At 55.0% G+C, this 24,439-nt stretch overlaps 15 protein-coding genes across 18 annotated transcripts; 8 read left to right on the forward strand and 7 right to left on the reverse strand.

Annotated features, from left to right (window-relative positions):
- Positions 1–55: 55 nt before the first annotated feature.
- On the forward strand, positions 56–584 carry LMH87_009534 (uncharacterized protein; the record flags this gene model as incomplete). The annotated part of the gene is made up of 2 exons (XM_056196545.1): positions 56–95; positions 160–584. The coding sequence occupies 2 exons, from the start codon at positions 56–58 to the stop codon at positions 582–584; spliced, it is 465 nt and encodes a 154-aa protein (XP_056053681.1).
- A 305-nt stretch (positions 585–889) lies between these two features.
- LMH87_009535 (uncharacterized protein) lies at positions 890–1,519 on the forward strand (the record flags this gene model as incomplete). Its single annotated transcript, XM_056196546.1, has 1 exon — positions 890–1,519. One exon carries the CDS (start codon positions 890–892, stop codon positions 1,517–1,519), a length of 630 nt encoding a protein of 209 aa, XP_056053682.1.
- Positions 1,520–1,800: 281 nt separating this feature from the next.
- Positions 1,801–2,670, reverse strand: LMH87_009536 (uncharacterized protein; the record flags this gene model as incomplete). Its single annotated transcript, XM_056196547.1, has 1 exon — positions 1,801–2,670. The coding sequence occupies one exon, from the start codon at positions 2,668–2,670 to the stop codon at positions 1,801–1,803; it is 870 nt and encodes a 289-aa protein (XP_056053683.1).
- A 1,051-nt stretch (positions 2,671–3,721) lies between these two features.
- Positions 3,722–5,143, forward strand: LMH87_009537 (uncharacterized protein; the record flags this gene model as incomplete). Its single annotated transcript, XM_056196548.1, has 2 exons — positions 3,722–3,964; positions 4,055–5,143. 2 exons carry the CDS (start codon positions 3,722–3,724, stop codon positions 5,141–5,143), a joined length of 1,332 nt encoding a protein of 443 aa, XP_056053684.1.
- Positions 5,144–5,575: 432 nt separating this feature from the next.
- LMH87_009538 (uncharacterized protein) lies at positions 5,576–6,643 on the reverse strand (the record flags this gene model as incomplete). Its single annotated transcript, XM_056196549.1, has 1 exon — positions 5,576–6,643. One exon carries the CDS (start codon positions 6,641–6,643, stop codon positions 5,576–5,578), a length of 1,068 nt encoding a protein of 355 aa, XP_056053685.1.
- Positions 6,644–7,686: 1,043 nt separating this feature from the next.
- Positions 7,687–8,750, forward strand: LMH87_009539 (uncharacterized protein; the record flags this gene model as incomplete). The annotated part of the gene is made up of 2 exons (XM_056196550.1): positions 7,687–7,788; positions 7,863–8,750. 2 exons carry the CDS (start codon positions 7,687–7,689, stop codon positions 8,748–8,750), a joined length of 990 nt encoding a protein of 329 aa, XP_056053686.1.
- Positions 8,751–8,909: 159 nt separating this feature from the next.
- On the reverse strand, positions 8,910–11,294 carry LMH87_009540 (uncharacterized protein; the record flags this gene model as incomplete). Its single annotated transcript, XM_056196551.1, has 2 exons — positions 8,910–10,868; positions 10,938–11,294. 2 exons carry the CDS (start codon positions 11,292–11,294, stop codon positions 8,910–8,912), a joined length of 2,316 nt encoding a protein of 771 aa, XP_056053687.1.
- Positions 11,295–12,102: 808 nt separating this feature from the next.
- Positions 12,103–12,721, reverse strand: LMH87_009541 (uncharacterized protein; the record flags this gene model as incomplete). The annotated part of the gene is made up of 2 exons (XM_056196552.1): positions 12,103–12,309; positions 12,428–12,721. 2 exons carry the CDS (start codon positions 12,719–12,721, stop codon positions 12,103–12,105), a joined length of 501 nt encoding a protein of 166 aa, XP_056053688.1.
- Positions 12,722–13,669: 948 nt separating this feature from the next.
- Positions 13,670–14,141, reverse strand: LMH87_009542 (uncharacterized protein; the record flags this gene model as incomplete). The annotated part of the gene is made up of 2 exons (XM_056196553.1): positions 13,670–13,892; positions 13,960–14,141. 2 exons carry the CDS (start codon positions 14,139–14,141, stop codon positions 13,670–13,672), a joined length of 405 nt encoding a protein of 134 aa, XP_056053689.1.
- A 441-nt stretch (positions 14,142–14,582) lies between these two features.
- Positions 14,583–14,960, forward strand: LMH87_009543 (uncharacterized protein; the record flags this gene model as incomplete). The annotated part of the gene is made up of 3 exons (XM_056196555.1): positions 14,583–14,632; positions 14,689–14,746; positions 14,817–14,960. The coding sequence occupies 3 exons, from the start codon at positions 14,583–14,585 to the stop codon at positions 14,958–14,960; spliced, it is 252 nt and encodes an 83-aa protein (XP_056053690.1).
- Positions 14,961–15,566: 606 nt separating this feature from the next.
- Positions 15,567–16,051, reverse strand: LMH87_009544 (uncharacterized protein; the record flags this gene model as incomplete). The annotated part of the gene is made up of 2 exons (XM_056196556.1): positions 15,567–15,895; positions 15,979–16,051. 2 exons carry the CDS (start codon positions 16,049–16,051, stop codon positions 15,567–15,569), a joined length of 402 nt encoding a protein of 133 aa, XP_056053691.1.
- Positions 16,052–18,047: 1,996 nt separating this feature from the next.
- Positions 18,048–19,385, forward strand: LMH87_009545 (uncharacterized protein; the record flags this gene model as incomplete). Its single annotated transcript, XM_056196557.1, has 2 exons — positions 18,048–18,876; positions 18,934–19,385. The coding sequence occupies 2 exons, from the start codon at positions 18,048–18,050 to the stop codon at positions 19,383–19,385; spliced, it is 1,281 nt and encodes a 426-aa protein (XP_056053692.1).
- A 301-nt stretch (positions 19,386–19,686) lies between these two features.
- Positions 19,687–20,263, reverse strand: LMH87_009546 (uncharacterized protein; the record flags this gene model as incomplete). The annotated part of the gene is made up of 2 exons (XM_056196558.1): positions 19,687–20,065; positions 20,133–20,263. 2 exons carry the CDS (start codon positions 20,261–20,263, stop codon positions 19,687–19,689), a joined length of 510 nt encoding a protein of 169 aa, XP_056053693.1.
- A 1,200-nt stretch (positions 20,264–21,463) lies between these two features.
- LMH87_009547 (uncharacterized protein) lies at positions 21,464–22,411 on the forward strand (the record flags this gene model as incomplete). Of its 4 annotated transcripts, none has more annotated exons than XM_056196559.1 (1): positions 21,464–22,411. In XM_056196559.1, the coding sequence occupies one exon, from the start codon at positions 21,464–21,466 to the stop codon at positions 22,409–22,411; it is 948 nt and encodes a 315-aa protein (XP_056053694.1). The 4 variants fall into 4 exon arrangements, with proteins under 4 accessions (XP_056053694.1, XP_056053695.1, XP_056053696.1 ...); XM_056196562.1 differs by having other exon boundaries at positions 21,812–22,411; XM_056196560.1 differs by having other exon boundaries at positions 21,881–22,411.
- Positions 22,412–23,212: 801 nt separating this feature from the next.
- LMH87_009548 (uncharacterized protein) lies at positions 23,213–24,111 on the forward strand (the record flags this gene model as incomplete). The annotated part of the gene is made up of 3 exons (XM_056196563.1): positions 23,213–23,639; positions 23,718–23,810; positions 23,882–24,111. 3 exons carry the CDS (start codon positions 23,213–23,215, stop codon positions 24,109–24,111), a joined length of 750 nt encoding a protein of 249 aa, XP_056053698.1.
- Positions 24,112–24,439: the final 328 nt, after the last annotated feature.

Raw genomic sequence — 24,439 nt, forward strand, 5'->3', positions numbered from 1 at the left:
CTCTCAGGAACGATCCTTGAGATTACTGCAGGGTCGACGATACTTTGTCACTGACATGGGATATATCGGATTAGGACCAGAGGGTTGTGAGGTTGGTGAGTGGTCAAAGCTCGAAATCATCAAGATGCAATTACTTCAGAGGCTGCTAACAAGTCTTAGGCGACATCATCTGCGTCTTACTTGGCTATGACGCTCCAGTGCTGCTACGGCTACAGTCGAGAAACCCTCGAACCTTTGTCCTCATCGGAGACGCATTCGTCTACGGGCTGCACGACGCCACGGCACTGCTGGGCCCGGTACCCAGTCCATGGCGAGTGCAGGTTTTTGAAGATGACGCTGGATATTTAACAACATACAGATTTTTCAACCCACAGTCCAATGTACTCTCGGACGAGGACCCAAGGTTCGGGCTCGTCGAGCAGTGGACGAGGATTCCTAACCCTCCCAGGGCGCCGGATGATCCGGTCATATTGCAATGCTTCAAACACAAACAAACAGGGGAGGTGATTAAGCATGATCCCCGATTGAGCCCGGAAGCTTTGATCGCGCGCGGCTTGAGTGTCGATAACTTTTGCCTTATTTAAGATGACAGTCTTACCTACTCACTTGGAGTAAGTGCTATAGTATATAGACCATAATAAGACACTGGAAAGTGGCATCACTTTTTTAGTGTAATAATGGAGTGTATGAAAGAGAAAAATTGTTCAAAAAAAAAGTTGGCCGAGTTTTCGCGTGTCACTTCTTCTTTACCACGGCCTTGTGCAACAGAGACGCCGGGCCAGCTCAGACCATTGCATTCTACCTTACCCGAAAGTTTGAGGAAGAGTCTGGGGTAACCAAGCACTTTATTGCCCCCGACTGCCCATCCCCATGCCGGTTTAAAGAGTTTATGCAATACGTTGCACCCCAAAACGCCGATCGACAGCCCCCTTATGGTCGACTCGACTGGTTCAAGCTCACTGACGACGCGATCCGTAACGACGTGAGCGCTGCGATTGCCGCATTGCACGACATCAAGTACACAGGGACTGTCAGGGACGACCGAATGTTTCCCTCCAGGCCCGCCGGAAAAAGCTTTCGCCAGGTTTCCATCAACATCAGGCTGAGCCTCAGCATCTCCAGGGCGTTCCGGCTCAACAAAGGTCTGCCTCTTTCCGGGGGCTCGTACGGCTTGATGGTTGACTACTGGCAGGCCGCCGCCGATTTGCGCCGCAAAAACCTTGCAGATTTTATTGTTGGAAGATTTCCCAATGATTTCGAGAAAAAGTTCGGTAAAGACATTAAGACCGTACTTACAGAAAACCCGATTTCTCACCCGCCTGCCGCTCCCTACAAACAACTCGACTTGGCGAAAACCCTGGAGGAGGCCAAGAAGATAGACGGCCTTAATGCTGCTGACGTTGAAGATTTTGTAAACAATTACGTCGATGATTACAACCTCCACAAGGATGGAGGAGGAAGAACTCATGCCGACGCCATGGAAGAGACACAGGACATGACCACGTGCTTCAGGGGGTGAAGATTGGGGGGTCGAGAGGGCGACAGAGGACAAAGAAAGGCTGATCAAGCTGGTCATGCTGCAATTCTGACAATAATTTCTATAGATACACTGGTTCTTTGTTTTGCATTTGCTGTACTGTTTGTATTTCTCATAGAGCTAAATACTGACGCTTTGGGCGTTCCCTTGATGTGCAATGATTCACCTTTGTACATACATATTCACAGGGACCTGCAGCGAGTAAAAGTTACTAACTACCATTTTATATCTCGAAAAAGAAGTAGAATTAAAAGCTATACACATTATGTTCTAAGCCTTTTTGGGGCTCTATTTTTTACTTTGCAGTCTTTTGTGCAATATGTGAACCAAATCTTAGGCCTCAACTTGGGCAGCCTCTGTGTCTCTTCAACAACCCAAGGGTGATTAACCTTGAAGGAATTCATTCCTCCTTGACCGCGTCTCATCCACAAGTAATCATGCCATAGCCCAGGCTCGTCAATAACCTGCATCGGATCGCTGTAAATGCTGCTCTGGGGATTATGCTGCTTCTCGTGCAGCCACTTGATTGCTAAGAGCTTCCAGGCCACCTTGACAAGCCACCTCGCCACCTGCGCTGGAAACTCGGGTGCTTGAATGGCATCAAACTTTTCTGCTAGGGCTACTCGTTTTTGGTTGTTTGGGTTCTTGTTAAACAGCGTGCGAAACTTAGATATGGTGGCCGCGTCGTTATAGTCGACCAGCTGCGACGGCTCATCCGCAATACGGCCAAAAAGCTGCGACGCAAGCACATCTCCTCTTGTTGCGTGGATGTAGATAGTCACCATGGCGACATCGACGTCCATTGGGGCGCTCAAGTCTGCGTTCAAGTCTACTTCGTGTTCGTCCTCTCTAGCGTTGTGAAGCAGATACGCAATCGACTCGGATTCGTCTATTCGGAGATGTGGCGCGTAGGCGCTCTCGGGCGCCGATGGGCTTGGGTGAAACTCGAAAAACTGCTCCGCGGTCAAACACACTGGCCCGCCCGGATGGAAGTACCTCTGACCCCAGAGAAAAAGCTCCATCATGTCTTCGCCGTGAAATGCCCTGACCGAGCACTCGTACGTCCACCCAAACAGCAGCGTATCGAGCTTGCGCTGTATCCATACATCCATAAGGGAAGTACCAGTCTCCATGTACTCGACACCGCCCCAGCAAAACGCCACCCGGCGAGCTTCGCGACAGACGGATGCAGTAAAGGGCGGCGCTTTTGCTCGGCGATCCAGCTGGCGAAAGCCGACCCAGCACTGCTGTTCATCTTGGTTCTAGGAATGCAATAAGGGATTGTCGAGGGGCACGACGCGACGCGGCAAGCAAAAGAACCAGATACGGTCTCGTAATTCTGGCGGCAGACGGCTGAAAAGATGGAATGTTGTGGGTGGTGAGCTTGTATCCATCACTAGTGACGAACGACACGTGCGCGCCCAATCTGTTCCTTGATGATTGGTTGACAAGATAGAGATGAAGTTGAGTAAACTAGATACAGGTGCCACGCTCTCAAAGGTAGGTGATGCCGAGGACTTTACTGGTAGCATCCACTATAGTTATGCGCAGGCAGCCTGAATTAATCTGGCGTGCCTCGTTAGGGCACCTGCCTCGCAGCTCCCCAACACTTTTGTTTTAAATATCCTTTAATCAATAAAATATATTAACAACTTACTCTTTAGTGCAGCACCCATACTAAATGCGGCTGCGTGGCTCATGTACGTAAAATTCGGGGTTCGTTTATTTGGACTACTCGATAAAGGCACTGGTGGAGATAATTAAATCAAGGCCAACTTGCCTTGTCGACACTATTGAATGTATGATGAGCGCCTAATTCGGCAGCATGCAGCGCTCTGTCGCACACCTGGCCGGCGCCGACTTGTTCAGGCAATATTCCCGCTTGCTACTGGAGCCGAGCTGCCGAGCGAGTTTAACCTGCAGTAGCGCGAGCAGTCCTAAACAGAAGTGGTTAGTTGCGGCGAGTTGATCATGCATGGCTCATTGATGGCGGAAAGAAAAAAACAATTCTTTTCATTTCGGCATATCGGAGCAGGAGCAGGCTCTGGTGGTCTTTTCCCGCCCAGGGCTGTCGTGTATATAAAATAAAAAGGATGTGCCACGTTTATTGATCCTCGCTTCGCTGTGATACAAGAAGCAAGCAGCCAAGGACGATAGGCCAAAAATAAAAGACGAACAAGAAATATGATGCAAACTTGTGCCGCCGCGGCCGTCTTGGCTCTCCTGCCGCTCTTGGCCCACGCCGGTAATGATGCCCCAATTGCGATCCAGAACCTCATCTGGGAAAACATCTCGGGCAAGCCGAAGATGCCTTCGGATCCCAAGACGGCCAACCCGTGCAACGTGTGGTACAACAATGACGGCACGGTCGACTGCGAATCCGTCATCTTCCAGACGTCGACAGACAGGGCTTCGTTCCTGAATTGGGTATATCTTTTCTTTTTCTCTGACTGCTTTTGCATGACGGGGCGTCTTCCGTCACGATATACTTGTTTGACGGCTAACAGGCTTGTAAAGAACCCGAGCATCACCAGCAGCTGTGGCAACTTTAACAAGGGCCAGTCGTACTGCCTGGATGGCAGCGCGGCCACCACGTCGTCGACCAACACGCCGCCTCCCACCACCACAACGTCGACGCCGCCGTCCACAACCACAAGCGCTGGCAATAGCGTGCAGACGCCACAGCCGACGCAGGGGGACATGGTCGGCAACTGCAACAGCTTCCACTACATCTACAAGGGCAACACGTGCGGCCAAATCACGTCCTACCACTCCATTACCCAGGAGCAGTTTGCCCGATGGAACCCCAAGGTCGGCAAGGACTGTACCGGCCTTGTGGCAGACGCCTATGCGTGTGTGGGAGTCATTCAGGACTCGACTCCCACCCCGACACCAACCAGCACCACCCCATCCAACGGTGTGCAGACGCCGCAGCCAACGCAGCCGGACATGGTCAAGAACTGCAACAGCTTCCACTACATCTACAAGGGCAACACGTGTGACCAGATCGCATCCTACCACTCCATCACCCGAGAGCAGTTTGCCCGATGGAACCCCAGGGTCGGCGCCGACTGCTCGGGCCTTTGGGTAGACACGTATGCCTGCGTCGGGGTGATTGGCGAGGACTACCCGACACCGACGCCGACGACTCCGTCCAACGGCGTACAGACGCCGCAGCCAACGCAGCCAGATATGGTTAAGAACTGTAATAAGTTCCATTATATCTCCAAGGGCAACACATGTGACCAAGTCACATCCTATCAGTCCATTAGCCAGGAGCAGTTTGCCCGATGGAACCCCAAGGTCGGAATGGACTGCTCAGGCCTGTGGGCAGACACGTATGCCTGCGTCGGGGTGATTGGCGAGGACCACCCGACACCGACGCCAACGGCCCCGTCCAACGGCATCCAGACGCCGCAGCCCACGCAGGGAAACATGGTCAAGAATTGCAACCAGTTTCACTACATCTACAAGGGCAACACGTGTGCGCAAATCACCTCGTACCACCACATTTCGCAGCACGACTTTGCGACGTGGAACCCGCTGGTTGGCGAGCAGTGCGCTGGGCTGTGGGCAGACGCCTACGCGTGTGTTGGCGTGGAATAAGGGCTTTGCCACTGTAGCTCGCTAGATCGGGGTCGTGGGATGCAGAGGCGGCCCTTTTGCGGGAGCAAAATGCATGCTGGTAGTTTTGGGTGATCGGACCGCTACCTGATTCTTGATGTCGGGAAGGATTGGCCGAGTTTTATTGATGCTTCGGTCTCGACTCTCCGTGATGGTCTCGACATCGGTTGGGCGAGGTTGAGTAAATGACGAAGCCCCTCCAGCTCACCAGAGCGCGCGGAGCAACACGCGTGCTGGCAGTTTACATTGTTGAAATACTACCTAATTCCTCGTTGATAACTCCCGACGCCCGAGAGCCAGCGCTCGGGTTGAACCGCTTGGATGGTCACTCGCAAGACCAACAAAGCTTATGTCGTAAATGCAGACTTTTAGCAACAATGACAATCCAAGTTTATGCTAGTATTGAGTGATGTGCTACTTTGGCCCAAGCTCCAGTGTCATCGGCTGATGTCGAATCACGCCAGGGGAGTCCTTCAACAGCCTTTTGACCGCCGAATCCATCTCATCAGCGACAGCGAGCATGTTATCCATGTACCTCCGCGTCAGCCCGCCGAGGTGAGCATCCCCTGCACTCTCGGCTTCCTCCGCAATCTGCTCCATCCTCTTGAGCCAATGTATCCACCTTTCTGGGCTGAACCCGCCCGCCGACATGGCGCTGCTCGACGGATCGGCGCGCAGAAGTGGCCCCAGGCCCCCATCGTCGCCGCTCCATCGAGTGTCGGCGAGCTGGACTATCTTGCGCCCTGCGAAAAACATCCACGCATTCACTGCGGGCAGAAGCTCGGTAACGGTCACGTCTTGCTGTCGGCGGGCAGGCTTCTCGGCGGAGCGCTCTTTATCCTTGTCGTCGTCGCCCACACAGACGCCGAGTGGGCGCGCCGTCTCCAGAGTGTCTCGGAGCAGCATGAGAGCGATGCTGCAGAACCGGTCGCGACAGATTCCCACCGACGCCAGTTTGGCCAAGAATGTGGAAAAGCCGAGCCGGCTGCTGGCACTCATCTTGGCCCAGTCCTCGAGCCAGAAATAGGTCATGTCGGGGACCAGGAACGGCAGGTCGGTCCAGATGATGCCGTCAGAAGTAGACGCCGTGGTTGCGACGGAGCCGGTATCGGCTGAAGACGTCCGCTGCAGGGGGCCGATCTCTCGAGCTTGGAGAATCTGGACGACGAGCCGGTCCAGAATCGGATTGTCGGCGAGCGTGTTCTTGGCGGCATGGTAGTAGGTGAACCAGAGGTCGTGCAGGTCAATCTCAAGCTCGGTCGCTGGCTTCCCGGACCGCGCGTACTGCCCGTGGATGCTGGACAGCGAGCTGGCCGCTTCCCAGAGCTTGTTGGTATTCCCATCAGTGCGCGCCTCCTTTGCAATCGAGCGACGCAGCTTGTTGGACAGAGTCAGACGGGTCACTTGCTTGGGCAGCTTTGGCCGCTCCTTCTCCTCGCGAGGCGCCGGGGCGCGCTTTTCAGCCTCGGAAGTGGATTGCATTGTCGCGGAGAGTTACCAGACTCGTTTTTTTCACCTGGTAGGCGAAGAAAATTGGTCGAGAGAGAAAACGAGGGCGTGAAAAGTTTGACAGATTAATTCGCAAATGAGAACCCTTGTCAATGACGAAGCGTCACACTACCCCGCCGACAGCAGCTGAACGCGCGCCGCAGTCAGCCTCGAAAAAGCCATCCGCTGCAGTTGGACGGGAAGAGCCTTATCCGGTGTCTCAGATGTCAAGCAATCAAAGGAAATGTCGCAGCCTTTGAGCAATCATTCGCAGATTTTTGCAAACTGTCTTTGATGCAGCGTGTGATTATGCAGATTTCCAGAGACATAAGAATGATCAAGTGCGCAATGGCGCAACTTGGTCAGTAGAGGAAGAATTCCAAGACGACGATTTTCAACAGCCAAGGACATTACTACTTTCAACGCGAGACTTACAGTGACACTTTCCGCCTTGGTCACCATTTTTAGCCTGGCTGGCGTCCAGTCCAGTCGTGAAAACCAGTGAGTTGAGAATTGATCGCCAACTGTGCCCTCCAGGCCTAACCAATGTTTCAGGGCCGATCCGGGCTCAGGATACGGCAACCATTGCTACTGCAGCTCCAACTGTACGTAAAATTTCCGAGATGCTTCTCATCAATGCGATCGACGGCTACATTTCTGCAGGCAAATGCTACGGTACCGGTGTCAAGAACGGCCAATTTGTCTGCGATCCAGTCGGCGCCACCTCCCAGGCCCGGGTGAATAAAGAATCAACTGCCGAACAATTTCTGCCCAGCAAGTTGATAGACTATATATTGTTTAAAAGCTTCAGAGAATACGTCGGTAAATCAGTCACAAAATTTCCGCTCGCTTGTAATGCCCTTGAGGGTTTGCCAAGATTCACGGTCGGGATCGTCGCGTGTAAGTGGGGGAGGCTGTCGCTAGTACGATCGACATCGGCGTGACTCTTTGTGCAGGAATGCTACAAAAACGGGCGCTAAGCCTTTTGACGTGGAAATTCCGATCAAGTCGATTTTGTCTTGAACAAGTAATACGCAATGTCTGTCGTCGCGGTCGCTGGCGGCACGGGTGACTTTGGGCAGCTCATTGTGCAAGCCCTCATCGCGACGGGTCGCCACCAAGTCTACATTCTCTCCCGAGTATTCACTCCCTCGAATGGGCGATGAGAATGTCCGATGAAAAAGATGTGAGCTAATATGACCACGAGAGCTAGACGGCGAAAAATAACGACAACTTTTCTGCCACCGTGATACCGACCTCATACGACTGCGTCCCGGCCCTCACCGAGCTCCTCACCTTCCATGGCGTCAATGTTGTCATCTGCGCATTCAGCATGTTTGCGCAAAGCACGTCCGACGCACAAGTCAATTTGATTCACGCGGCGGACAAGGCGCCCTGCACGACGCGCTTCCTTCCGTCCGAGTTCAATGTCGACTACGACCTCCCGGGCAGCCTGCTCCCCTATGCGGACAAGTACTTCCACCGCGATGCACGCCGCACCCTCGAGCAGGACACCTCGACGCTGGAGTTTGCGTATGTATACACCGGCATGTTTATGGACTATTTCGGCATGCCGCACGTTGAAACGCATCTGCGCGAGCTGCCGCTCTTCATCGACCCGCGCGGCCGGCGGGCCATTCTGCCCGGCGACGGCACGGCCCGCATGAGCATGTCGTACACCAAGGACGCTGCAAGATACGTAGCGCTCGCTCTGGATCTGAAGCCCGGGACGTGGAGCGGAAGCCTCACCACGGCGGCGAGCACCGTCTCGCTCAACGAACTCGTTCGAATTGCCGAGAAGCACATCGGGGCGGCCGTGCAGGTCACCTACCAGGGCACAGAGCAGCTCCTGCGACACAAAAACGCCACGCTACCTCGCGCAGAAGCATTGGCCGAGGAGTTTCCGCAACGTTATCCCCGCGGCCTGGAGCAGGTACGGAGTGTGATTGCGGATCTGGAGGTTTCGGTGGCGCTGGGGGCATTTGATCTGGATGTGATGGCGGGCAGCGATACGATGGATCTGACGGCAGAGTTCCGCAATATGACTGAGCCACCGATGACCATTGAGCGACTCATGGAAACTGCATGGGGGGGTATTTGAAGTGGTGGATCTGGGTGAATAGTCATCAATCATGTTCTACCAAAAAGGTCTAAACTATCTGCTGCGTAAGTGAGAAAAAAAGGCCCAAAACACCCGGTCGCTGTAATTATGATACAAAGATATGAAACACATATCTTAGAGCTCTGTAGCAGAACCTGCTCATGAACGGGAGGAAGGATCCATATACTGACTACATTGCTTCAAGCTGCTGAACAGCGCCACATCGACGCCCTGCAGCGCCCAATCGTCGTTGGAGGACATGCCAGGTACAAAATGATAAGGCTCGGAGACGTCTCCACGATCGAAATTCATCGCGTCGCCCGTCCAATCCTCGCCCTTGGTGTGGACGAGCGAAGAAGACTGTTCTGCCAAGTTACAGACGCCTGCCCAGTCTGTGCTTGAGTGGTGGGAACAGTTTGTATTCGGTGTCGGCAGCGTGCCTGCGCCGGTGTCGCTGCCACAGGCACTGTCGCAGCTGCAGCACTCCTGCCCCGTCACGTATCCTGAGTCTGGGTTCTCGACGCTTGCGTGTTTTGGATCGGGCGAATGCGATAATTTGGGATGGTGCTCGATGCGGATTGTGCCAAAGAAGGGGATCTTGATGCGCAGCACATGCGGCGCGTTGCTCGAGTCCCCAAAGTCAGACCCCGACTCCAGCTTCTCGGGGGAGCTGCCGCGGTGATCGATGGCCGAGACGCTGTAGCATCCGCCGTTGAACGAGTCAAGTTCAATTTCAAGCAGCGGGCCGAGGATGCTGCCGATGCGCTTCGCGACGGGGTCGCCACTGGCTTGCGCCATCTTGGTGACAATGTCCAGAAGGCTCTGCAGGAGCCCGCGATCACTGTGGCGCTGATGAAGAAGCGGCTGCAAGAGACTGAAGCTGCCTTGCTCGGCCTGGCCGAGGTACTGCTGGCGGCGCGCTTCAATGTGCACGAGACAGAGCGTCGTGCTGGCGATAAAGGCAATAAAGTCGATGCCGCGACAGTAGGCTATCGACGCAGGCGTCTCGTGAAACGAGATGAACCGCGCCAGGATGGCACGGCTCGCGTTGGCCACGGTAATCTTGCTACAATCAACCCGAGGATCGCCAGTCGACGGATGCAGTATGTACGGCAAGTGCAGCTGCACCAGCAGATGGTGGTAGACAAACTGGTTCATGAGCCGCAGCGTCTCGCGGAAGGCCGCGTCGTCCTTGCTGGCGAGGTAGGTGAGGGCGGGCGGCGACGTGATCCACCACTGGGGCGTGAGCAGCGTGGCGGCGCGCTGCAGCGTCTTGTCAATCTCGTAGGTGGTGTCGAGGTCGTTGTGCTCGGCGGCGTCGTTGCGCTGCAGGATGAGGCTGCAGGCGACAATCATGATGCGCTCGAAGCGCTCGAGCGGCGCGTGGCGCTCGAGCACGTCGGGCGTCGCAAAGACGTTTTCCGTCGTCGCCTGCGGGAGGCCGAGCAGCAGCGACATGTGCCGGTCGCCGCACACGAGCCGGAACCACATGTAGTCGGGCCGGACGCGCTCCAGGGTTTGCGGCTCGAGCACCACGAGCGACGACGTCTTGCCGCCGCCGTTCTGGAGGCCCATCATCCGCGCGAGGTCCATGGCGCGGCGGTTGACGAGCCACGCGCGGCGCAGGTCGCCCAGGTTGGTCAGGTACATGACCTCCATCAGGTGGCTCTCGATGCCCTCGAGGCACGTCGTGAAGTCGTTGTGGGAGGTGACGAGCTTGGTCGCCGCGTTGTATAGACGCTCCTTCATGTCGTGGTGCGTGATGGTGAGGCCCGGGATCGCGTCGACAGAGGCCGGCGGGAGGCTGTTGAGGAGCGTGACGAGCAGCAGCATGTTGCGGGCCACCAGCACGGGGTGCATGGCCTCGGTCGGCCGGCGCAGGATCTGATGCGGAGCGGCCATGTGCTTCTCGAAATACCCCTCGTAGGGCCGGCATACCATGCCGTGGAGGAGAATCGAGATGCACACCTGCGCGTCCACGATGAGGTCCAGATCGGCCTGGCTAGGCCAGAAGGAGATGAGATAGCGGGAGAGCTCTTCCGGGGTCTTTGCTTCCAGGCCGAGAGGTATGGAAAGTGATGGGGATGCGTGGTGCTCTCCGGAACTTCTCGAGCGTTTCTGCTCCACGTTGTTAGCGATTCACACGTCGTCCATGATGGTGAAGGGGCAAATTTGGGTGCGGCCTACAAGGGTAGTCGCATCTGAATCCTGTGAGCAGTGACAGTCGCCCTGGCTGGATTCTTCGACAGATTCGTACGTTTTTTGCTTGACCAAGTCTTCAATGATGGATTCCATGCGTTTGAGGCGGTCGGCCTTGCGGCTGGCCGGCGCCGGGTCGTCCTGGTACTCCTGGCCGATGCATTTCGTCTGCCGACTCTTGCAGCCGTCGCAGACGGCATCCGTCGACGAGGCAAATGTGCAGCGAATTTTCCGGCGCTTGCATTCCCAGCAGCTCTGCGTGCCTTTTCTGACCTTGCGCTTCTTGGGCACCGTGCCGCTGGGCGAGGTTGGTACCGCCGCGGGCGGCGGTCGTACATCCGCCATTTGCAGAATTGTAGGCTTTTTTCCCCCGGCTGTGGGAGAAGGACGAAGAGCACCGCGGGCGAGAAAAATAAATTTAGATGAACAGCTACATGTATAAAGAGACGTGTCGATCCGCGTGCTGGTTGAAACGAGTTGATCAACACTGCGGCTTTGGCATTACAAACTCCGCCGCGGCGGAAGAAACGGATGGCGGACATGGCGATCCACACCCTCAACGGCAACGCTGGAGTCGAAGCCGATTGGCTGCCTGAACCTGTCACCAATTGTTTGCTCCGCTTATCTTTATAATTGCTGGAGCATTTAACGGTGAATCTATCTTTGTGCTGGTTTCGAATGCTGGCTTTGAAACAACACAATCGGCTTCGAAAGACAAGGCTGCCTAGCTTCCTTGGCCATGGATAGGACAGACCCGACAGTGCTGTTTTTGCTACCCTGCATCGCCCGCAACTTGTACAATTCACGTGCACTCTCTGGCTCAGCATAAAAAGCTTATATTATCGCTTTGAAGCATGGGCAGCAGCCCTATCTGGCCTGTGCTCGACATCGAAGACTATCGACGCACATCTCGTCTCCACGCCGCACGGTCCCGGCACTCCCGCAACACATTTTAGAGGCCGCCAAGTTCTTCTCGGGGAGGTGATTCAGCCGAGTTGATTTAACATGTGTTGTTGACCCTCTTTGCCTATTATGCTTTCAAGTCGCTGCCCCTCTCAAGGGAATACTTTTTGTAACCCTATAGATACAAATTGGGGCTGGATTCGTCTGCTTCCGCTCGCAATCAGTCTACAGCTTGTTTCACGCCATCCCGTTAAATCTGGGGAATGGTCAGGTCAAACTTGGTCTCGCAGCCAAAGGGCGGCTTCACAGCATCCGTCGTCAGGAATAGCTGCAAGTACAAGCCGCCGTTTTCGCCGCCGTCGCCGCTGTCGTTGCACATGGTCCACGACACCTTTTCAGCGCCCTTGTATACGAGCTTGCCCGATTCCACGGCAAAGGGTCCCTTGAGATCGGCACTCTATCCCATCAATTGTGTTAGCGTCGCCCGTACTCCCCGCAAAATTTCACTTTTTGCTCGTGGATTAAAAGCCATCCAACGATTCTAGATTTTTTCTTCTTCTTCTGTGTTTACGTACCGTAGGAGCCTCGAGGTTCGAAAAGGCGGCCCGATACCAGCCCTTTTCGCTCTGGTACTCGTCCACCTTGAAGTAAATGTTGCCCAGGTCGGCGGTCGAGGTGAGCGCGCCCGACTTGCCAATGACGGCGCCCATGTACGGCGCGTTGTCGTGGTAGCCGGCCGTGGCGCCGCGGTAGCTGTACACGATGCGGACGGAGCCGACGGTGGCGAGGGACTGGTCCTTGATCTGCAGGAAAAAGGCAGATGACGCCTGTGCCATTGCGGCCAGACCAAACACGCTAGAAAGCTTCATGACGGGCAGAGAAGATTGAATCGCAAGGAATTGAGACGAGTTTGCGCCAGTTTGTGTGCATTATCGGGGGCAATTGTGCGATTTTAAGCAGGCGACCTTGAAGCTAGTTTCTCAGCAGCTGCACGGCTTACTCTGCTCGTCCGAAATAGGCCCTGGCCGGCGTGTAAGCCGTCTCCATTATGATGCGACGTTGCGCAGGTAAAGAGGGAGTAATACGGCTTTATGGTCGGAAACCAGACCGACAACCTAGTGGATGGCTGCAGAAGACCACGGGTGATCGCCGTCCTGCAGTGCGCGCCAGGTATGCGCTGGGCGAGATAGGAACCCTCAAAGGTGTGCGAGAAACTGGCAGGCGTGCTACTAGCAAAAAGCGACTTTTCGATCGAAGAGAAAAAAAAGAAATACGTGCATCATTTTCCAACGAGAAGGATGTCATGAATTGGCTCGCATGACACGCCGGGATTGGATACGGACATGGGTACGCTACCACACTCGGGGACATCTCGGAGAGTCGGCCAAAGCAATAGAAGTGAGAGGAAACAGCCGAAAAGAACACTAATATTGACATGCGAGACATTGGTATATTTTCAAGGTTCTTTAAGAAAACGCCGATCATACGATCCTTCCGATCGGAACCCCGTCGGGCTGTCGGCATCTCACACGCCTAATCTACATGCTGATTGTCTGTATTGGCAAGGATCCTATTGTATACGAGACAGGAACGCCGCTGAATATACGGACGAGAAGTCGCAGCAGACTATCAGGATACTAGTAGTATACGATGTATTTTCCGTTCTCATTCTGACTTGGTGGGCGCTCTGTAAAGGTGGGCACGGCACCAACGTGTGAACAAAGGTCGAGGGCTAGGCCAATCGGCTCCAAACTATTCGGCTGTGAGGAGAGCCTGTATCTTACATTTTGGTATAGTGACTAAAGCGAAACTGCGCGCTACTCTGATCGGAATCCCTTTTGGCCGTCGGGGTTTCTGCCGCCCAGCTTCTGCACACCTCCCACAATCTCCTCCTTTGTATTCTGCAACTCGGCCTTGCCAGCCTCCTTGGCCTTTTGCCCTGCATGGATCGCCTTGCCGACAAACTGCTCCGTCTCCTTGGGCTGCGTCAGGTAGGCGTAGGCGGCGACGGCGATGAGGCCGATGCCCGCATAGAGCGGACTGTGGATGAATGCTGCGTCAGTACAAGTCTTTTATTTTTCCTTGTCGAGATTCTGTAAAAGCTTACGCTCTGCGCTTGAGGGCCTCGGGCCCTTCAGGCTTCTGGCCAGGCGGTTCTTGGCCGCCGGGACCGCCGAGGTCGTCCTTTTTGCTGAGCTGTCGGGTCTGCTGTCGGCTGGCGCACACACGCGGCGCTAAGCGGGGGACGCCGCTGCGGAGGAGCTGGCGTGCTGCTGTAGGTGCGTTCATTTTGTGATGTCTGTGAATAAAACTGACAATCGTGGCGATTAATTATTTGACGTATTTGATTGTTGACGAAAGGCGTGTGTGATGGTTGAAGCTGGTGGCTGCTCTTTATACGGCACTGTGGTGGTGTAGTTTATGATGCAATCATTACGCTCTCGACCCATCCAGCCGTGTTGCCGCCCGGGCAACCCACAACGGCGCAGGGTCTGTTTCCTGGAGAAAAATGACTGGCAGCCAATTAATTGGTTTTTATCAGATGATGATTTTCTCACATGGAAATGTTCACTGCTGCAGATTTTATCTATCATGTTATTCTGGTGCAATGCAACGCCAACCAGCCATCCACCACCATGACATCATGGTACCGAGGCGAATCTAAGGTCGTCTACGCTCTCTTCGGCGCAATCTACACCTTGAAAAAAAAATGGACACAAATTTGAAAGAATGATGTTAATGCTCGGATTCCAATTTGCGGCTCCGAATTGTCGAGTGAGGTGAGCCAACAAACGCAAATCACGATTCTTGCCGTTGGCCCGGCTGAGAACTGCAGCGAACCTGCCTCCTCCAAGCCGACTACACGAGCTCATACCGCATGTCGACCGAGTTTTGTGATTCAAACTTTCGTTGTTCACGTGCAAATCTTTCATCTTCCACACGCAGATATCTCATCGCTGCCAGCATCACGCCGCGGTACAACACGCTCCGGTTTCCAGCTACAGCATCAGGAGCCCCATTACCTGGGAAAAGGGCACCGAGGCTGAACATCCGCTGCTCTTCAAAGTTGACACGAATCCAGACGTGAAGAGGCGCAGAACAGCCTGAGGGCTTGAAGGAGCAGACTGGAAGAGTTAAGCGCCGTTGGGTGATTTGGATTGTATTCGGGGAGCGAGCGAGTGCTATACATGATGGGCGAGTGAGGCGGGCTAGATTATCTAAACGCGAGCAGGTTAAATTGCAGGCCAGAGAATAATTGGTTGGTCATCGATTTTGCTGGGATGTCTTGGAATGGTAGGTCTGACGAGATAACGTGCACCTTTCTTGCCGAGTTGCAAAGCTACCAGCAGACTGCTCACTAACACGCCACGAGAATATGTGCAGACGTGTTGAACACCGTCGGTTGAAAGTTAATCGAACACTACTGCGACTTGAAGTTTTGAATAGCAGAGTCCTAAGTGAAGTGAATGAGGAGAGAGAAATAAGCTTCGCGGTGTGTTTTGCGCAAACGGCGAGACAGGTGAGGCCCGTTTGCGCAGCGCAGTCACTCACTTTCCACGGCCAGGCCACATCAATACGCACCACCAACACATCACCAAGCTCAATACAGTTCAGCACAGATGCGTCAAGATGCCAGTTTACTCGTTACATAGTGATGAGTATAATAATGTACAGTTTCGTCATTCATGTATACAACGCGCCTCCTCGCCGCACCTAGATGCGCTCGTAGACACGGTTGGCCGTCACGCTGCCAATGGTCGACGTGACCTTGAGCTCCTTGTCGCCAAACTCGCGGACGATGGTGACGTCCTTGCCGTCGCCGGGCTTCTGCGTCTGCGTCCAGGTGTTGCCGTCGGCGCTGATGCAGCTGGTGACGGAGACGCCGTCCTGGCGCTCCTCGGGGAACTCCTCGCCGAGGGAGAAGGAAATCTCCGAGGTGCTGAGGGCCGACGAGGTGACCATGGTCCACTTGTCGCCGTCGCGGGTGATGGTGATTTCGGGGCTGGTCGACTGGGCGAGCTTGCGCTTGATGTAGCCAAGGCCTGGAGGAGGCGGAGGAGGTTAGCGACATGGAACTGGAGCGTGGGATGAGGGAAAGGAAACTCTGGGAAGCGGGCAGACGAACCAATCTCGGCGAGGAAAGCGTCAAAGTTCTCCGTCTTGGAGAGACGGTACTTGCCAACGATGACGTCCTGCATTTTGACAGCTGTTGTATGTGTATGTATGTGTGTGGAAAAGGTTGTAGAAGAGCAGAAAGCGTAGAATAACAGAACAATCTCTCAGCATTCCCCTCTACCCCAGATATCGTCACCTCTTTATACAGCTGCTTTGCTATCATGCCCACCCAGAGCCCCTTCACATGTCATTTACATGTGGGCTAGCTCGAGCCCTGGGCCTTTTTTTTCTGGGCGCATTGGTTCGGCGTCGAACACGCTTTTCGGGGTGGCGCCCGGAACGGGGCTTTCAGACTGGGGATCTCGAACGGCGCAGTTGCCCGGATTGGGACAAGGTGCCCACGGCCCCATGGGGCGGGACACGTCTTCTCCAGGCACGCACCGAGTGGAATTTTCTGGCAGAAGCCCATGAAACGCGACACGTTTGGCGAGAGGAGCAAAAGTGATTGGAGGATGACGACAGCTTCGGCGGGCGGTTCGGAGGGCTGCGTGCGGACAAAGCATGTGCTTGGCGGCTGCCGGGCGGTCTACAACACGGAAGTCGCGGAAATGAGATTTTGCAGATGGCTTCCCCCTTGGTCCAAAAATAAATGAACGGAAATGTAAGAGCACGAAAAGAGCCCTCGTTCCAGAGCTCCTTCGCACCCCGCGGCTGGGTAAGGTGGCCGGCCATTGCATGTGCCATTCGTGGGGGAGGGGCAGCTGTACGGAACATGCACTTGAAGCCATCCCGCCATGGTACGAGCAGGAGGCAAGATGCCAAGGACGGCCGCGCCATCGGCCGCTTGTCAGCTCATCACTGGCCGTTGTGACTTTGCTGATTGGATCCAAAGGTCCTCGACAACCTTCCGCTTTAGCGCGCCCTCTCCGTATAGCGTTTCCGTACTGCTGGGCGGTGGGAACAATTGCTAGCCCCCAACCCTGTGCCTGATGATTGCCAGCATTATTTTTTTTACTCTGGTTCTGCGTCACTTTTAGGCAATTATGCACAAGTTGAATTGATTTGCTGCACAGCTGGTACATAAAAAACAACAGAAGTGAAACGCGGTAGAGTGACGGCTTGAGCTGAGCCTGTACTTTGGCAGACTTGCGTGGTCTCTCCTTCTCACCAAAGTACGAAGGAAGCCAGATTATAAATTGTTTGCGTACTTTGTTGAAAATGTCCAGCGACCTGATTTTGAGCCAAAGAAAAACTCCACATAGCACGGCTTTTTTTATAGGCAGCGCCCGGCCACGGTGTTCTTTTACATCATGTCTCATTTCCAAAATGAGGTGGCCGCTCACCTACTCGATGCATGTGGACTATAAACGGCGCTTGTCTTTGTCGCCAAAGTGCAGTGTCGCCTTCTCGCAACCTCGCAAAAGCAAATCCCGCCTAGCACTCGCGCACAACGTCTTGCATCTTCTTACGCCTGACTTGCCAAGGGTCTCATCCGTCCACGTTGTGAATCAAATAACGTGTCTTTGCATTTGCAGAATACGAAGTATCAGGGTTGGCTTTTGCGACTCATACGGAGCTATGACGACGGTCATCTCACATTGGCAGCAGTGGCGAGGAGCTCTCCCTCCTTTTAGCTGCCAATCAAGGGAACAAGTTGTTTGGGAAGAAGACCGGATATAAAAGCAATAATTCGTCCCTTGTCGCAACGGGCGCGAAAAGACTATCGGAAATTAGGGGCTGCTAGCCGCTTCTTCTACGACGGTTACTTTTTTTTGCTTTTGCTGTCTCATACACCAACATCCCGGGTCTCAGTGGGTGATTTCATGGCTTCCTTTTATGGCGGTCAAGTAGGAGTCAAGTACCGTTGTAATTTTGTCGCACATTTGGTTAGGAAAGCCATTGCCTCTTTGATGGTGCCTCCCCTCGTAGCCTTTTTTCTTTTTCATTCTTTGTAGTGGTTTCTCTATATCGTAAACCCCTCTCGCTCTTACTCTTGGACAAGTTCGCTCAAGCAGGAAGCAGACGGCTTGACAAACAAAATTTACACGCCAAACGAATAAAGGACAAAGAAAAAGCAAGATGGTCAACGTACCATTCCTGAAGCGGGGAATTCCTCTGCCATTTGGCGGAAGAAAGAATAGTGAAGCCGAAGCCGACCAGACGGCAACGACAACCAGCTCGACTACAGACATCACATCCCAAGCAGGACTGGTTGACCCCGAAAAAGCCAGTGCCTCAAATACTCCAGCCTCTCCAGTTCAAACAGAAATCACCGAGACCGAGGCGGAAAAGCCGACAGCCAGCAAGAATCGGTGGCCGCTATGGGTGAAGCTCGCCATTGCCGGATGCACATTTGCCATAATTGCCGGCTTAGCAATCGGTCTCGGCGTCGGCCTGACCCGGCACAAACATAGCAGCAGCCACAAAGACGAAAGCGCCCCGGTCGGCGGCAGCGACAACGGCCAGGGCGGCTCACCGCAGAAACGCAGCAAGCTGGCCGTCTACTGGGGGGCCAAGCTCAACACCGTCTCTCTCGACACCGTGTGCGAGGACCCGTCCTACGACATTGTCAACCTGGCCTTTCTCAGCGCCTTCTTCGCCAACGGGCAGTACCCGCGGCTGGTGATTCCATCGCTCAACGGGTCGTCGGAGGCACAGAAGCGCGCGGGCGCGGTGGACCTGCAGGACGGCACGCCGCTGGTGCCCGCGATCCAAAAGTGCCAGGCCAACGGCAAGCTGGTGCTCCTGAGTATGGGCGGCGCAGCCGGCTACGCGGACGTCAAGGTGGGCAGCGACGCGCTGGGCCAGCAGGTGGCGGACACGATCTGGGACTTGTTTCTCGGAGGCGGCAGGAAGCGTGAGATTCGGCCATTCGGTGAAGATGTGATTCTCGATGGTATCGACTTTGGTACGTCTTGCAATTTTTTTTTCTTTGGAAAAGGTCTTGACTAATAAAAAAAATTAGACAACGAGTCTGGACAGTCGACGGGCTACGAAGCCATGGCGACGCGGTTTCGCTCGCACTTTGCGTCCGACCCCAGCAGGCGGTACTACATGACGTCGACGCCTCAGTGCCCGTTCACCGCCGACGAGGAGGAGCTGCGCCTGTTCCAGCACCTCGACTACGTGTCGGTGCAGTTTTACAACAACAACGTGTGCAACGTGGGCCAGCCGGGCTTCGAGGCGTCGGTGCGGCGCTGGAGCCAGGCGCTCGGCAACACGACGACGCTGCTGGTGGGCGCGCTCGCCAGCGACGCCGACAAGGACCAGGGTTATGTCGCCGCTGGTGCGTTCAAGGATGTGCTGGGCCGGGTCAAGGCGATGAAGCTGCCGAATTATGGTGGGGTGATGCTGTGGGAGGCGGAGCTGGCGACGCAGAACGGCAACTATCAGAAAAAGATCAAATCGGAGCTCTGAAAGAGGATGAAAGATTGCACATATGATTGCACATATGAAGAAATGAGTGTATTGGGATATCATGCTAGAATTTTATGACGATTAACTTGGTACAAAGTCGGTAACAGAAGAGTGGTGTGAGAAGTAACCCTGCCGATGTGTAAACTCATTCGCCGAAGGTTGCTCGATTGGGAACCCCGCCAGTTGCCGACTCCATCCACGCCGCCGCCCACCCCCGCGGAGCCTCTTGAAGCGGCCGGTACGGAGTACGGAGTACAGTAGCCGGCTGTAGAAAGCAACGGATTCCGGCAATGCAGAAGCATCAATTCGAACAGGGCGAGGGAGCGTTTAAAACAGCATCAACCAGCTCGTCGTGATACTCGTTCACACGCTCCAGCTGCTCCAAGTAGGCCGCACGCACGATCGTCATACCTTCAAGCAGGCCCTGGTCCAAGAGCTCCTCCGTGTGCTTAAAGTGCGTTCGCGCGGCCTCCCAAGCGCGCAACGCTGTCGCAGCTGCCTTGGCCGTCCGCCGCTCCAGAGTGTGCGGCTGCGAGGTATCGAGGATGCTCCTCAAGGCAGTCCTGACATTGGCCTTCCAAGGCCCGGGAGCTGGCTCCACGCCAGTAGCGGCGAGCGCCACAAACAGGGCTTCTTTTTTGGCGTACAAGCCAGGCACGAGCAAGGCGAGAAGACCATGGCTGATGATCTGCATCAGCGACACAAACCAACAGGAAGGGGATGTAAAGGAAGGCGGGGGATGCTCACAGAGGTGCACATGGCTCGGGCTTGCCCGATCTCCAGCAGTGCAAGCAGCCCCGAGATGCGGGAGGATGAATCGACGCCTTGCCTATGCGACGGGCGTCGAGGCATTCCCCTCGGGAGAGCGGTGCTCCCATCAGAGCTCGCACGCACTCTCGACAGGGCACTGGCTTTGGAGCACCTGCCTCGTTTCCCCATTCGAGTTCTGCACTGGTTTCGGCGTCCTAGACCTCGCCTTCATTGCATCGGGACGGTGCGTTCGTGGCGGCGAGAGGATATGAAGGCGCGCTTGTTGCCATGCTCGTCGCGAATGGATCTTGTTTAATGAGATGCGTAAAGATGAGTGTGTAGATGCATGCTGCGTAGTGGGAAGGTTGAATACAGCGCTAATAACAGCCCATGCCCCAACCGGCGACAAACGGCCATTCATGAGGAAGGTAGAGTTAAAACGGGTAACAAAAAAAGACGATGAATTTTCTTCTTTCTTATTTTATCTTGATCTTCCCCAGTTTCCCTGTTTTGTCTTATTTTTCTTTTTTTTATTTCCCGCTGTTCTTGTATTCTTCTATATTTACTTTAACTTTCTTCTTTTTAATAGCCGACTGTCAGCGGCGTCTTTTTTGCAACCCCAGCTTCCATGGGAAAACCCCCACGCAGTGGTGGGGGTCCGCCAGTCCACAGCGCCCTGTTGCCGTCAACGGGCAAGGCCCCCTCCGACTCGGAATGATTTCCGGTGACGCCAAAATCATGCATGCGGCCGGCGATTTGTGACGGCCCTTCTACAGTGCCTGCAGGAAAACCTGAGCAGCCGGGTCCTGGCATATCGGCCGTGGCTGATTCGCCTTGAAGCAATCTGACTCTAGTTAACTGTCAAAAGCGGCGGAGGGCGTTTTCCGACGGGTCTGGGATGGGCTCCTCCGTTTGCACATATGTGACTAGAGATTTTTCTGCTACATCAAAGTTGGGCTTGCCTGGCAACTGCGCGAACCTTGAAATCATGAGAGAAATGGCAGCTCGCAGGAGAAATGATCTATATCTCTTACAAATGAAGAAATGTGTCCAAGTCTTATTGGAAAATACCCCTCCACACCAGGCCTGGGTAGTGCCATCTGCCCCGCCATTTCATCACCACCCTTTTCCCCCGCCATGGTTTCAATTGCCGATGCAAACGCTCCCCCATACCATTTGGCAATTCACGGCGACGCGCTCTCGTTTGCTCTCTCTTCCGTTTTCACTTTTAACATCTCCGTCTCCCCTCCTATTTCACCCACACTCTCTTTCCTCCTTCACCACTCACCACATCTCCTCCTAACCCCATCCTCACCACCGCCGCCATCATGAAGCTCCTCTACCCCACGTCCATCAAGCTCAACCTCGAGACGGAGCTCAAGGACCAGCAGCTGACCCTCGTCGCCTACGACCCCTCGGTGCTCATCCCCGACGAGCACCTCGACGCCACCATCCTCGTCGCCTGGACCAACACGGCCGCCAACCTGCAGCACGCCGCGCAGCACATGCCCAACCTGCGCTGGATCCAGTCCCTCGCCGCCGGGCCCAACGACGTCCTCGGCGCCGGCTTTGACCGCGCCCGCGTCACCGTCACCTCGGGCTCCGGCCTGCACAACCGGCCCGTCGCCGAGCACGCCCTCGGCCTGCTGCTCAACGCCGCGCGCCGCTTCTACGAGATGCGCGACTACCAGGCGCAGAAGAAGTGGGCGGGCCACCTCCGTGGCGACCCGACGCACCCGGCCTACATGTTCTCGACGCTGCGCGGCGCCAACGTCCTCGTCTGGGGCTACGGAAACATTGCCAAGACGCTCGCGCCGCACCTCCAGGCCCTGGGCGCCACCGTCCGCGGCGTCGCCCGCCACCCCGGCACCCGCGACGGCGTCGAGGTCTTTGCCGAGGACAAGCTGCCGGAGCTGCTGCGCGCGACCGACGCGCTCGTCATGATCCTGCCCGGCTCCGACGCCACGCGCCACGCCCTCAACGCCGAGCGCCTCAGCCACCTGCGCGAGCACGCCTGGGTCGTCAACGTCGGCCGCGGCACCTCCGTCGACGAGGCCGCGCTGGTCGAGGCGCTCGAGAAGCACCAGATTGGCGGTGCGGCGCTCGACGTCTTTGAGGAGGAGCCGCTGCCGGCGTCGAGCAAGCTCTGGGAGGCGCCCAACCTGATCCTGTCGCCGCACGCCGCGGGCAACCGGCCGCTGGGCTCCGAGGCGCTCATTGCCGAGAACCTCAAGCTCTTCCAGGAGGGCAAGACGATGACCAACACGATGCCGTGACTGGGCAAGGGGCTGAGCAGGCTGTGAGAGCTGCGAGGGGAGATTTTTACAGGGATAATACCAGAGATAGAGTGGGTGTTTTAGACTCGGCTTTGTTCTACATGTACGAAATGAATTATATGAATCTAAATGACTTGCAATGCAATGATAGAGGTCGTACAGCCCACCACCACGAAGAATAAAAATATCATGGATACTGGGTGCTTCTAAGCTTAAACTCATAATACCCGTCATTTGTCCTTTTTGAGATACCAAGCTGTTTGCTTCTTGATTGAGACAACGCCGGCAGTACCCACTACTTACACATGGCGGATTGGTATCCACAGTCTGGGTGTGACATGGAGCTGCCACCTAGGTGGCACGCCTCATCAAAGCAAGTAATAAGTAAATTTCAGATTGACAAAAGTTTCAAATTAGCAAGTTTCTCGAGATTGAACCAATTTGATCTCTTTATCGCATGTGCATGACTTGCCAGAATATCAATTACAGCTGCGCTTGTTCCCGACACACGAGTACGGCCTCGTTTCCAACATTTCAACATGGTTATTCCTTATTCTTGTTTTGCGCCAGTTTTGTAACGGCATGCCTCTCTGACGAAATTAAAACATTTTTCAAAGTCAATGCCTATTTTCATTACCAATTCCGCACTTATTGGACTTTCGTATGCTTTCTCCTACAGCTCCTCCAACAAGTGGGGCGGCTAGCCGTCCCCAACTCCAGAGCTCACCACACCTTTACCATTCTTCCCTCTTGCCCATCCACGCAAACCCATCCCTCCATCCACCGACGCCTATTCCCACGATGCGCCTCCCATCCGTTATCGCCGCCGGGCTCCTCGCTCTCGCGAACCTCGCCGCCGCCGCGACGACCGTGACGCTCCACCTCCCCGGCACGCCCGCGCCCCTGACGCTCTCGCCGCGCACGCACGCCACGCTGACGGCGCTCGGCCGGCGCTTCTCGGCGCCCGTGTCCGACGCGCACACGTTTGTCTTTCGCAACGTCACCGCGGGCTCGTACCTCGTCGACGTCCACTGCCCGACCGACGGCTTCGCGCCGCTGCGCATCGACGTGGGCGATGACGAAACGGTGCAGGCGTGGGAGACGTTTCGCGGCAACGACTGGGCGAATAAAGGCGAGGCGCTGGCGCTGCGCAGGGGCAGCGACGGCTCGGCGGGCTTCGAGGTGCGCTCGCTGGGCCGCAAGGGCTACTTCATGGAGCGTCCCAAATGTAGGTCTTTCAGCCAAGAAGAAGAAGAAGAGGAAGAAGAAAAAGGGTCGAGAATAGTTTGCTAACGGTGCATGGCAGTCTCGATTATGAGCATCCTGATGAATCCCATGATTCTGATGGGTCTGGTGTCCATGGTCATCTTTATCGGCATGCCCAAGCTTGTCGAGAACAGTACGTCCAAACCAATACAACCAAATCTTTTTTTGGCGTTGAATGAGCCCAGCTGACAAACACAACCGCAGTGGACCCCGAAACCCGCGCCGAGTGGGAAGCCTCGCAAAAGGAAAACCCCATGAACTCGATCCTGGGTAGCGCAGGCGGCGGCCAGCAGCCGGCCAACCCGCTGGGCAACTTTGACATGGCCGCATACCTCGCCGGCTCGAATAAGAAGGAGAGCGGTGGTAGTAGCCCAGCGGCATCAGCGTCGACCGGCACGGAGAGCAAAGCCAAGAACCAGGGCGTGCGACGATAGAATCAAGAAAAAAAGAATGTGCAGATGCATAGAGGTGGATTGGATGCTGGGTAGAAAGAGCTCTCTACGTTTGAATGCTCTACAAGAATAGACGGCACGTATGGTCAAGACAAGACGCTCCTGCATTGATCACGCGCATATCATGATTGGGTCTACTCTCGGAATCGACATGCTAAGAAGCTTCAGACGTGTAAGAATGTGTCAACTAAGCCGCAATATAAGCTCTTGCCTCGTTGCATGAAATGCCAGATGCCAAAAGATGGTTCCTATATCCCTTTCCGTTTATCAATTTTCCATATAATACCGCCCTTACATTTATAAAGACTCC

This window comes from Akanthomyces muscarius, chromosome 5 (genome assembly GCF_028009165.1).
Source record: "Akanthomyces muscarius strain Ve6 chromosome 5, whole genome shotgun sequence".
Classification (NCBI taxonomy): Eukaryota; Fungi; Ascomycota; class Sordariomycetes; order Hypocreales; family Cordycipitaceae; genus Akanthomyces; species Akanthomyces muscarius.